We start from the raw sequence: 13,498 nt of genomic DNA on the forward strand, positions 1-13,498 counted from the left end.
CTATGTAAGGTACCTTAGCTGACTTGGCTCTCTCACCTGTCTCAGAACACTCACTTGGTCCTGTGGGGCAGCTCAGGACATCTGTATCTTAAAATACCCAAATATTCTTCTGCAGCAATTCTCTGATAGTAGGTTATACCATAGAAGCAGCTTTTTTGAAGTTACAGATCTTGAAACAGAGGTATAATAGGACTTGATATACTGATATTTGCCTCGTTATGGGTTTTTTAGCTTGTCTTTCATAGATTTCTTCTTGCAGAATGAATCACTTTAAATGTGAAATGGTACTTTGATAAAATTGTCTTAAGGTTTTTTTTAATCTTTTGTCTGAAAGCTTGTTGGAGGCCAGTTTGACTTGGAAATGAACTTTATCATCCAAGAAGTAGAGGGCATCACCTGCATGGTGGACTTGCTGGACAAGTGTGATGTCACCTGTCAGGCTGAGGTGTGGAGCATGTTTACAGCAATCTTGAAGAAAAGTATACGCAATCTACAAGCATGCACAGAAGTGGGGCTAGTTGAACAAGTGCTCAAGAGGATTGACAGAGCTGACAACATGATTGCAGGTATGATTTCACCTAGTATGTGACTCAAACTGTGTTCCTTTATGTAAAATCTCATGGAAATATGTATTAATTAAGGGATAGAAATCTGTCATTGCATTTTATTAAGCAATTATGTTGTTCTTTTCCTTTTCAGATCTCTTGGTGGATATGCTGGGTGTGTTGGCTAGCTATAACTTGACAGTTCGAGAGCTGAAGTTATTCTTCAGCAAGCTTCAAGGAGAAAAAGGGAGATGGGTAAAAGAAAACACAAAACTGAAACGATTTTATAATGTTTTGAAATGTTTTTATTTTTCCTAATGTTCACGAGTTAAAGGCTGTTTGATAGTCTCTATGATAAACAAATTCTAAATGTACCAAAAAATGCAGGATGCTTTCCAGTATTACATCAATGAATATTTTTACTTGAAAGCAACTGAAATACAGAGTAGAATAGTGATAAAATTAGATGTCCTCCTGGATCTGTGGACTGGATTGGTCTTTTAGAACACCTGGGAATAATATGGTGACTCTAACCAAGTGTTTTTATGTAAATTTTTATATTTTGTAGCTTCTGTTATAGGAAATGAAAGGAAAAAGGATTAATTTTTTTTTTTTTTTTTGAAGTCAGACGAGAGAAATAAATAAAAATTGTCTGCATAGGCAGTTCAGTGTGTTTTTGTTTTCACAGTGTTGTTCTTTACCTGAAGACTGAATAAAATTAACTAGTTAGGGAAGTGAGAACTTGTGGCAGAAATTGAAATGAAAGAAATAAGCTCCAGCTGAGAAATGGTAATGTGTTTCCCCTGTTCCTGTGTGAACTAGAAGGGGAGAATAGGATCTCCGTTTACTGTTGAGAACTTCTTTCCCTGAAATAAAATTTGGTATGATGTAGAGGCCAGCAGATGAGTTTTCTTTAACACAAAATTGTTGTTTTGGTGGAATCGGGAACTATTTTTAAAATTGTTTTTTACCTGCTTTGAATTTTAATTCAGCTTCTGTTATCTCTAAATACTCTGCCTAATGTAGAGAAAAGCCAGCACAGTGTCTTCATTGACTTAAAATAAGTTTTTAAAATGTATTCAATATAAAAACCAGTATGCACAAGCAATATACCAAATTTTAAAAGACCCCTTAAATAGCTTTGGAGGTCTTAAATTGCTCACATAAAAATATTCTATTTAGGGTTTAAACTTAATAATTGAACACACAGAGTATATTTAAGCACAGACGAATTAAAGTTGTCTCTGTAACATTAACTTTCTCATTTCCTGTCTCTCTGCTATTTGCATTTAATTTCCTTTCTTTATTAGGGACTAAATATAGGGGAAAGGAAGAGAAAAATGCCACAGTTGCATTGCTAAGGAGTTGCACAGCTCCATAAATCTTAAAATCAGCAGTGCTGTAAAGATACAAAGTATTTGGCTACAACACAGATTACCTAGTTGAATTCTATAGTGCTGAAGACATCTGAACAGTTCTCAGTGTTTCCTCCTCAAGTTTAATTCAGATTCATGAAACACTGTTTATCTGACTATAACGTGGGTACATTTGAAATATTTGTAACATATCGTACCATGCTTAGTTTTCAGAGGGTGGCTGCTTACAGAAGGGGAAAAAGGCACTTTCAGGAAAAGATCAGAAGTGTAAAATTGTAGTTTAAGAACATATCCACAGGAAAGTTATAGAGTAAAAGAAGACGCACAAAATTGTTCTTTTGCTACGACCACTGTTTGCAGTACTTCTGTGGTTGTGAGCTCATGCACTTGGTTTGGAGTTTATAGTTGCTGAGTATTACATGGAGAATTAGGGTGGTGGTGGGGAAGTGTTAAGTATTCATACTAACAGAGCACTCAATTTAGGGGCTCCACATTGGCCTCAAGACTTGAATCTTTCTGCGTGGACTTCTGTGAAGGGATATATATAACCAAAGACACTTTAATCTAGTATTTGATTGTAGTCCTGATGAAAACAGTCCTGTCTTCCCTGTCCTCTCTCTCCGTTTTGCTAGGTAATCCCCATCTCCTTTGTGCTGGCACAGGTTTCACACAGCTACAATCCAAACCTGCTGTAACTGAAAATTGGTTTGCCTTTGTGTTTTCTAAGTTAGTTTTCAGCTGGATCAGTTTGTTTTCTTTAGCTCACTGCAAATGCACACAAGCGGTAACACTGATGGGAATGAACAGACAGAGGGAGGAACCAGCATTCAGGATAAGTTCAGTTTACGCTGGATGAAAGTGGTTGTGGCCTTTACGTCCTTAATTTACTTACCCAGTTAATTGTATTTCAGTGTGCCTACTGTGTGATGTGTGACTCTTTGTTGTTTATTGAAAATGCTAAGTGTCTCAGCAGAGTATTACTCAACCATGTGCAAAGCTTTAAAACGTATCAAAATTTGTTTATTGTGTATATAGTCTTTTCTTTCGTATAGGTGTGTTTTATTTATTTACAAGTGTAATAATTCTCTTTGGCAGCCACCACATGCTGGGAAGTTATTGTCTGTGTTAAAACACATGCCTCAGAAATATGGACCTGATGCCTTCTTCAACTTCCCAGGAAAAAGTGCTGCAGTACGTAGATATTTTAAGTTTCTGTTTGTTTGTTATTCTATTACTACCATTGGTTATTTTAATTTGTAGTGTTCTTTTGTCTCATCTACCATTGTCATAGACATAGTTTCAACAGAATTTTTTCTCTGACACCTGTGTTGTGACTAAAACATGCTTATAATAAACATGCATTGTTGCAATGGAAGCACGAATACTAATAAATAAAGAACAGACATAAATGAGACTTTTGGGGGGTTTTTTTTAGACTGTTTTAGTTAGATCTCCCATTTTTCATACCAATGGTGCTTGTGTTAGTGTCCAGTATATGTGAGAACACCTCGCATCTAGAAACCTTTGCTAGTGAAACTATGGGAAGTGTTGAACTAAAGTGGCCATACTTCTACAATTTGTTAGTTCTTTTAATAATCAGATGATGTGAATAACATGTATTGTTTATAAGAATTCTCTGAGAAAATATGTATTCTGGACATGTATAGGTTGACAAATACTTAGAGAACATTAAATTTATCAATGACTAGTCTTTTCATAATTGTTTAGGTTATTTGATTAATTTTTAACTTCTGTGGTGGTCACCTGAAAAAGAATTTAAATAGTTGGTTGGCAAATGCTGCACAGAATCTTCTGTAGAAATTTTTTAAAAAATCAACAATTTTGCTTCTAAAATCATAGGATGAAATAGTATGTTGAAACTCCATGCTTAATTCAGAATAAGGTTTATCAGATCACTCTTTCCAGTTTTTTTCACATAAACCCATTGCCTTTCTGCCTTGGTGATTAAATTTGACCAACTTGATGACAATGTATTTTTTAGGAATGAAAACTTGAGACGGAAAAGCGCAAACTACTAGAAAAATACCGTTGCATTTGCATGTTTATCACATACAACAGAACTTGGCAGTAGACAGACAGGTGTTTTGGCTATTTGTGTGCTGTGTTTGGATTTAACTTCTGATAATTGTGTTGAATGCTTGAACCATATGTGATATTGTGGTGTGTCACTAACCTCACTGTGAATATTCTTTATTTTTAAATTAAGTGTTGGAAAGTAAGTATTTGATGTAATTTCTCCAACACCAATTGTGAGTTTAACCAAATCACAGTGCTACCAGTTCCCGAAAGCTGGGCTCAAAGACGTGCAGACTGATTAGTTATATAGTTATTGGTATAGAGAAGGATTTAGTGTTTTGTTTGGATAGGGATAGCTGAATGGAGCATGGGGATATAATGAGGAGTCTGGTGGCATTCAAGTTCTTTGATGTTTTTTGGTTTTGGATATTGATCATCCTTACAGAATCTTTGATCAGAGGTTACGGGAGTATTGCAAATCTGTGCAGCAAAATAGTGGAAAGTTGATAGTAATGTTAAAAAAAAAAAGCAAAACAAACCAAAACACAATCAAACAAAAAACCCACATAACAAAGCACAACTGTTTGAAACAAATGGCCCCACCATACAATTTATAACTTAAGAGCTTTTAAACTAACATTAACACAGTGTTTGTTATTAGGATTTTGGCTGGTGGCAATTAATACCTTTCCTTTAAGGAAGTTTATAAGTCTGTCATATTCTAACTGGAAAGCTACATAGATGTGAGTTTAAATAGAGAAAAGAATCTGTTAAGTGGGATGTGTATGATTCTCTTTTTTGTGGCCAGCTTTTTTTCATAGTCAGTTTTCTTCCTGAATGCCAGCACTGTATGAAAATAAGTTTATAAATCTGATTATTCTGTCAGGTTACCACAAAACCAAATCAATGTGAATTTGCATTTTGAGTGCTTATGCTGTAAGGCTTCCACTGAAGCATTTAATTTTTGGAGTATATGTTACTATTAATAATATTCTTAGAGATATGAAGTCCAGTTTTTAAATATTTAGATTAATGTAATATTTTAATGATGGAGTACAAAAAAGCATAGAGGTTAGGTCAGATTGTTTTTAGTATAGACTGAGAAACTGTACACACTTGTAGTGTACACATTGGTAGTATGTATCTGTACATCTGTATACATTTGTAGTGTATATCTTAAGCTGTATGTTCTTATTATTGTGATCTTGATCTTTCTACATGAATATCTTTTTGCTTCCTTCAGGCTATTGCCTTACCTCCTATAGCCAAGTGGCCCTACCAGAATGGATTTACTTTCCACACTTGGCTAAGATTGGATCCTGTAAATAATATCAATGTGGATAAAGATAAGCCTTACTTATATTGGTGAGTATTATGTAAAACAGTATTTCTGATGCTCAGTTTCTCTTAATTGTTCAATGATTTCTGTTTCCATCTGTGTATGTGCTGATTTTGCTCTAATTTGTTAGTTTTCGAACAAACAAAGGACTCGGTTATTCTGCACACTTTGTTGGAGGCTGCTTGATTGTAACATCCATAAAATCAAAAGGAAAAGGTTTCCAGCATTGTGTAAAATTCGATTTCAAGCCACAAAAGGTGAGTAAAGATAGTAAAATCTTTCAAACTGATGTAATGAATTACAGAGATGTGCATGTATTTACACATTGATGTGTAACTAGGAGTTATGCTTGTGTATAACTAGGAGTTGTATTTGTAGGAATTGCTTCTAAAATTGTAGCCTTGAGGGAGTGTTGTTACTGCTGCTTAGGCTCGCCTTTCTGTAGAATAACTTACACTGGAACGAAGAAAACAGATTTGTGTTCTGGATTCTTTTTCCTTTTAAGTTTTACTTATGAAATGTATAAGAACAAACTAGAAGATGCAATTTACCAAAGTTTTATGAATTTGTGAGACCTGTGTGCATTCTCTGAGAACTCAGTACAAATACAGAGCTTGAATGTTACAAGGCTTGTGGTTTTTTCCTTATGTGTTTATACTGTGTTTTCTCCTACCTCCAGGCATTCTCTTCTTATTTTCCTAAAGGGTTTTTCTAAAACACCCCTTTATGTCATTACTTACTTGATGTGGACAAATACAGTGTTATTTTAATAAAGTGTGGTTACTAACCCACACTTAATTTTCCTAATCAAACCAGGACCATTAGTAAGAGCTTGGGAGAACAACAGATTGATTCTTGAAAAAATGTTATACTACTTGTTCATTCAGGTTTTCCAGAAAATAGTCTCCTTGCATTATATGTAATTTTTTTTAATGTAAGAATTAAAATATGAGTTGACTTTATTATTGATGTTCAAGGCTTGCTTGCCTATTACGTAGCATTACGCAATGTTGAAAATGTTTCCTTTTTCAGTCAGATATTCCGCTAATGTTTCTGGAGCAACTGATGTAAACATATTGTGGGAGAACAGACCTCCTCAGGATTTCTTATTAGTAGTTGTCCCTTGCTGTAAATATGGATTCTATTTGTGACAATTTGAGATGCACAGCCTTTGAAAGTCTTTAGAGTCTGGAGCCATCCTTGCTCTTTGGGATGACAACATTTGCAGTAGTCAATCATGCTAAGAGTTACCCAAGTTAGACCTTATTTACACAGTGGTTTTAGTGTAAATTCAGTTTAGCATTGCCATGAAGATGTTTTGAGTTCTATACCATAAATATCTCTTAAGCTTCTGTATCTACTTTATGTGGAAAAAAATAGGACAAGGGTAATAGCTTTAAACTGAAAGAGAGGAGATTTAGATTAGATATAAAAAAGAAATTCTTCCTCATGAGGGTGGTGAACAGGCTGCTCAGAGAAGCTGTGGATGCCCCATCCCTGGGAGTGTTCAAGGACAGGTTGGATGGTGCTTTCAGCAACCTGGTCTAGTGGAAGGTGTCCCTGCCCATGGCAGAGAGGTTGAAACTAGACCATCTTTAAGATTCCTTTAAACCCAAACCATTCTATGATTCTATTAAATGGCATACTATTCTGTAACATAGGTATGCAAGAAAACTTACCAAATTACTTAACCTTTTGTAATTAAAAAAAGAAATCTTTCCATCTTAATTGGATTCATGTAAATAGCTGAATTTGTTCTGCTATGCCCCACTTTAATGCTTAAGCTACTTGAAGTGTCTACAGAATTGTATCAATTGTTTTCTTATCATTTAGTGGTATATGGTTACTATAGTGCACATCTATAACCGCTGGAAGAATAGTGAACTTCGATGTTACGTGAATGGAGAACTGGCATCTTATGGAGAAATAACATGGTTTGTCAACACCAGTGATGTGAGTAATCCCTGTGTACCAATACCTATAGTTGATCATCTTGATGAATTAAATAGATGTCTTTTACAACTTTATTAATAAGCCTTCCCCATTTTATATGTTAAAAAAAAAAAAAAAAAAAATTGGTGGAGGAATAGACACAACTTTACGTATCAGAACTTAGAAGATTTTTATGCTGAGACCCTCAAATGCTTGTTTGTTTAAAAATAATGCTCCTCTGATAATATGTATATTCTTTGCATAATTTACTTGTGTAGCCTAGATTAAACCCTCTTGTTTTATTTTCAGACATTTGACAAATGTTTCCTGGGTTCTTCAGAAACAGCAGATGCCAATCGAGTGTTTTGTGGGCAAATGACATCCGTTTACCTTTTTAGTGAGGCACTCAATGCTGCTCAGATCTTTGCCATTTATCAGCTTGGTCTGGGTTATAAGGTATCTTAGAATTAACTGTAAAGTTTCCAAAGGTTCATTCTAATAAGACTCTTTATGGTGTGTTTTAAGAATGTTGTGACACTTCTATGTCCTTCTAAAAATGTTTTTACTGTGTAATTTTTTATGAAACTCTTCCATGGTTCTTCTGTAAGACTAGGTATTGCCTCACAAACTACAAGTAAACATTAATTCAATTATTTAATTTCTTAAAAAAATTTTTTTTTGGTCCTGTTTGCTTCTCAAAATTCCCCTGTTTGTGATTGGGAGAGAGAGAACACCACTGTTATCTCCAGCTAGGTTCACTTTTTCATTGAGGCTGAAATTTTAAATCAATAATTATGTATTTGTTTGGATATATAGCTTTATAGTTGATTGTGCTCATCAGATTTTTAATGCGTGAAGTCAGTGCTGAGGATTAGTTTTGTTGCAGTGATTTATTATTTGTTTTGTCATAGCCTGAGGGGCACTAACTGAAGACTGTTATTCCCTAGCAGCTGTACAAACATACGCTAAGAAAGATGGTTCCTAGTCTATCTGCTCCTCAATTATTAGTTCCTTCTGAGTGAGCATTGTTGACTGTCATTCTGATGTGTTTCTTTTGTATTACCCACCATTTTGGCAATGTCACTCTTGAGGGGTCAAAAAAGAAATTCTGCAGTTCCAATTCTGTAAAATTAACTGAGTCAATATTTCTGAAATATTCCTAGATTTAAGAAGCAATGTTTTAGTCATTTTCTGGCAATAGTTGTGTTCTGAACTGTATTCTCAATGCATGTAACCTATTTTTTTTTCCTTCCTTCCTCAACCCTGATTCCTAATCCAGGGAACATTCAAATTCAAGGCAGAAAGTGATCTCTTCCTTGCTGAACATCACAAATTGTTGCTATATGATGGCAAACTATCCAGTGCTATTGCTTTTATGTACAATCCAAGAGCTACAGATGCACAGCTGTGTCTGGAGTCATCACCTAAGGATAATCCTTCTATTTTTGTTCATTCACCACATGCCCTCATGCTGCAGGTATATCAACATTTTCATAAATTTGGAGGGTACAAAAGATTTCTGTTTGAAAACCTAAATATCAAGTTTTATAAGGATTTGGACAAGATAGGGAGCTGCTGATAGGTCTGATTCTTTGGGTTGTCCCCGCTATTACCTCCCTTGTTTTTTCAATTAATGTGGATGCACAGGAATCATAAGGTGAAAAAAAAAAAAAAAAAGGAAAAAAATTTAAAAAACAACAACAACAACAAAAAAAAAACAACAAAAAACTTTTCTAGAAGTTACAACCTTACGAATGTCAATATTGCAAAGATTGTGTTAGCTTTTCAAAAATCCTTCTTCCTCACTTCTGACATACATTCACCCCCCTACAGATATTACCCAACTCCAGTCCTTTGCCCTATTGATATATAATAGCCTTTTCTTCCCTATGCTTTGAGCACTTTAGTATTTTGATTTGTCAGAAGCTTTTCGTGTGTTCTGGAGATTCTGTATTACTAAAGGCTTGGTTTAGAGTTTCCAGACCAACTCCTGTATATTCATCTCAGGATCTTCACTGTAGACTGAATCTAAAGCTACTGCTGGTCAGCCAGACTGAGCAGTTAGTGTGGCTGTATCAGCCAGTTTGTACTTCTTGCTGTTTCTTTTTATTTGATCACAAAACAATTCTAATATTGAAGAAATCTCTGACTATTTCTAACCAACTTTAACAGTTTCTGAAGGATATTTCAATATTTCTTAATTTTTCTTTGTCAGGATGTGAAAGCAGTCTTAACGCATTCTATCCAAAGTGCCCTGCACTCGATTGGAGGAGTGCAGGTACTTTTTCCTCTCTTCGCACAGTTAGACTATAGGCAGTATTCATCAGACCACATTGACACAACTGTTTGGTGAGTGCATGTACTTATGTTGTATTGTGTTTCTTTTTAAGTAAAGGAAATGACTTCTTGTTTTATTAAGTGATGTAGTAATTTAAATTCTCTTATGCAACAATGAATTATGTCTAACAACAAAAAGGGTGGCCATATTACAGGCAGGACCTCAAAGTGGAGTGTTTATTTGTACCAAATTTTCTATGAAAGTTCACACAGAATCAAAATGTACATATATTTTTTGAATTCACAATATTTTGTGTAATAGAATTACAAAGAATTCTCTTGAGCTTGTTCTTGTCATGGAGAAAATGCAGTGGGGAGGCCTTCAAGAGAAATTCCAGGAAGGATGCATTTTTTAGCGCCATGAAGTCATTCCTTGGAATTATTTTTTTTTAACCTTCAGACGTAAGATAGGGCTTTAAGTGTCAAAACCTATATTAGTTTAAAACTGTTGTGCTTTTTTCCTCTACTACTCAGTGTTAGTGCCAGACTTTTCCTACTGATTTCAGCCTAATCTAACTTCTGAACATCCAGGCACAGACACTAGTGGAGCTCTCAAGTTAAAGAGTAGCATTAATAGCAAAGGGATTGCTTTTTAGAATCCTGGCACCATTTGCTCTGTTTCATTGCAACTGTAGTTTCATGGCTATTTAAAGAAGGGGTGGTCATGATGTTCCTTCAGCCCATTTATACATTCCTGGCCTCTGTTGAACTGGCTCAGAATTGGACATCTATATGATAAATCAGAGATTTGATTCAGTTGCAAACTGGCCCAACAATAGAGGGGTTTTCAGGTGGCTAAGCTCTTGATTCACAGGCACTGATACTGTGACACAGTGGAGGGGCATGAACATTCCCACTGGCAGCAACACAGAGTTGAATTAGCTTGAACCTATAGTAAAGGTGCATCTAGATCAATATTTCTAAAACCTACTCATCTTAAAGCAGTAGGAAGTGGAATGGCATTTGTTACTGGTCTTGCAGAAGTTAGTAAGTGAAATGTGACGGAGGGAGAAGTATAGGCTTAACTGTTGCCTTTCTGCAAGATCATATTTTTAGAAGAATTTTCCTATTGTATGATTATCTTAGATTCCAGAATTTCAAGTTAGAAATGCATTAATTAAAACCAAGAAGTTAGAGTTTTCAAAATCTAATCTTTTTGTTTTAAAAATTCTGATCTGAGAATTTATATAATACATTAAAAATAACCCTGGGCTGTGTTTATACTGCTAGTTAATTTGGAAATACTTTCTGTCTCATTGTAACCCTTTGGAACATTTTTCTTTACTAATTCTTATCATATTTTTCAGTTCCACTTTACTGGCTTTCATCATGGAGTTGTTGAAGAACTCCATTGCTATGCAAGAACAGATGCTTGCCTGCAAGGGCTTCCTTGTGATAGGATATAGCCTGGAAAAGGTAAAGCAAATCTTTCTTGATGCCTTACATGAATATTGAATTTTTTTGAGAGAAATATTTTTTTCTAGATTACTGCATGGCTCTTGCTTAAGCAGATCTTCTTTTACAGTCTTCCAAAGCCCATGTTACTCGAGCTGTACTAGAACTTTGCCTTGCCTTTTCAAAATACCTGAGCAACTTACCCAATGGGGTGCCGTTGCTGAAGCAGCTGTGTGATCATGTTCTCCTTAATCCTGCAATATGGATTCATATCCCAGCAAAGGTAAAATTGCTTATTCTTATGAATAATTTGTCTTATGATGTGATGATTTGTCAATGTCATGACTAAACCTGGACTCGAAGAATTTTAGGTCCTGGCTCCCCAGCAGAAATCATACAAGAACTGTTTGCAGACTTCTCTTTCTGTATGTAGCTGTCAAGTTTTGCAGACTCCCAAGATTTTCAGGGAGTTTGGAAACCTGCAGCATTCTGAAGAGCAGAGTTGGGAGTGACTTCTGGAGTCTCTGACCTAGTCAGAATTGTAGATTGAGAAGGCATTTTGGATGTGTTAGTTGGTAAAAACCCAGCAATTTCAAAGAGAAATCGTTGTGGGGATCAGTTTTAAAATCTTCATTTAAATTGACATATTCCCTTCAGAAGAGTGGTGGTGTTTGTGGTGTGTGTGCGGTTTTTTATTATTTTTTTTTTTAACCATTTTTTTTTATCCCCTCCATAACGGTTTGGTTTGCACTTAAAAAACTGAGAAAGCACTAACAGTGCTACTGTGGAAGTAATCACAACATATTTGTTTGGTACAACTAAATTAAATTATTAAGAATTACTTGAGTTATTATTAGAAGAAAATGGGAAAGACGACATGTAAATATTTAAGTGTATAATGCTTAAGCCTATAATAAATACGCACCTTTCTATACTAAAGAGATTCTTCCTGTGTGACTCTGTTCTGAACAGAGAGGTTGGACTAGATGATGTCCAGAGCTGCCTTCCAATCTCAGCTGTATCTGTGATGGTGTGAATACCATGCTTTCATGCTCCTATGAATGTGGACCAGCTTAAAAAAACCCTACAGCATTCTATAGTTTTAGAAATAGAATTAAATTTTTCATCAGTTTGCAAAGGTTTTAAGAGCTTTGTGACTGAGCCATGCAGAGAAAATCTACTTCTTTAAGAAATTTTAATAGGTGAAATTTAAGAATGTGATTGTCTGATGTGCTGCAATTTTATTGTCATGATTTTTGATCTCCCGATTGGGTGTTGTAGGTTCAGCTGATCCTGTACACTTACCTGTCTGCTGAGTTCATTGGCACTGTAAATATATATGGTGCCATCCGGCGAGTTGGGACAGTTCTTTTGGTCATGCATACCCTGAAGTATTATTACTGGGTAGTAAATCCTCAGGATCGCAGTGGTATAACTCCCAAGGGCATAGGTAGGTATTCAATTCCACTCTCATAAGCTGATGTTTGTTTCAAAAAAAATGTATATAATGTATAGAATAGAACTGTAAATATTCTAAGAAGACTATTATTTTAATGGAGTGGGTTCACTGTGACAATTCTAGCAGTGTTCTTTTGCCCATAGGATATTCTTGACAGCTCTTTTTCAGAAAGTAATGGAAGGTTTTTTTAGAAGTCTTACCCTCTGTCACCGAAGACCTGCATGAATTAATACTAGACAGAACTGATCAGAGAGATGGTAGAGTTTTCAAAGTGTAGAGCTGTGCCTGGGAATATTGTCTCTTTGTGGAGCTTGTTCAAGTACTGGGCATTTTTTAAGTACTTGTTGTATGTATTGATAATGGCAATATAGCTGAAAACAGGCATACTGAGTCTATCTGACCGGTGTAGGCATGGAAATTTGTTGGGAAATTGCTTAATAATCATACTTAATTCAGACAGAAATTCATGGTGAAAAAGTTATAAAAAATTTAGAACAAGTGTTTAGTGCTTATCATTGACAGGGAACACAGAACAAGAATACTGATCCTAAGAAAAAAGCAAAGAGAATAGCTACGTAACTGGGAAATCTAGTATTATAAAAAGAGCTGGGAGAAGTGAGGTGTGCACCAGCATAACACAAACACGTGCAGATGGAACTGGCACAGATAAGGGAATTAATGCTTTTTGGAGGAATGACTTTAGAATTCTCCTGATTGTTATCCTATGTTTCATGGGGTTGGGCACACAGCCCTTGGCAGAGAGAGAATAACTTATATCTTTATTCTTTCCTGTACTGAAGAAAGGCTTCAGAATTTGAAGGAGAAGCAGGTGATAAGAGAGAGCTAGACGTACTGGGAGTGAACGCTCCTTAGATGCGTACAACTTACAGTCACCAAAATGACCAAACCTTCCTGTTAGGCAGTTGCAGAGATTGTTTCGTAGTATTTTGCATCCTGTAAGGAGCAAAGGGTGTGTATTTTCTTGCTTCTTTTTAGTGAAGGCATGGGTTTACTCAATTAGTTTCTGAAGCAATTGATTGAGCTCGAGGCAACTGTATGTGTAGGATAGTCTTACAGT

The 13,498-nt window shown here is 35.5% G+C and overlaps 1 protein-coding gene across 5 annotated transcripts in view; it reads left to right on the forward strand.

Moving 5' to 3' along the window:
• The window catches only part of LRBA (LPS responsive beige-like anchor protein), a 409,424-nt gene that overhangs the window by 38,033 nt on the left and 357,893 nt on the right, over positions 1-13,498 (forward strand). For all 5 annotated transcript variants that reach the window (XM_071807989.1, XM_071807991.1, XM_071807990.1 and 2 more), the window contains exons 2-13: positions 335-566; positions 700-800; positions 3,017-3,112; positions 5,202-5,323; positions 5,428-5,554; positions 7,131-7,250; positions 7,539-7,685; positions 8,509-8,706; positions 9,445-9,578; positions 10,874-10,982; positions 11,092-11,244; positions 12,243-12,411. In XM_071807989.1, coding sequence (XP_071664090.1) covers positions 335-566; positions 700-800; positions 3,017-3,112; positions 5,202-5,323; positions 5,428-5,554; positions 7,131-7,250; positions 7,539-7,685; positions 8,509-8,706; positions 9,445-9,578; positions 10,874-10,982; positions 11,092-11,244; positions 12,243-12,411 — 1,708 coding nt within the window. The remainder of the gene's footprint in view (positions 1-334; positions 567-699; positions 801-3,016; positions 3,113-5,201; positions 5,324-5,427; positions 5,555-7,130; positions 7,251-7,538; positions 7,686-8,508; positions 8,707-9,444; positions 9,579-10,873; positions 10,983-11,091; positions 11,245-12,242; positions 12,412-13,498) is intronic.

The sequence above is a fragment of the Patagioenas fasciata genome, chromosome 4 (genome assembly GCF_037038585.1).
Source record: "Patagioenas fasciata isolate bPatFas1 chromosome 4, bPatFas1.hap1, whole genome shotgun sequence".
In the NCBI taxonomy this organism is placed as follows: domain Eukaryota; kingdom Metazoa; phylum Chordata; class Aves; order Columbiformes; family Columbidae; genus Patagioenas; species Patagioenas fasciata.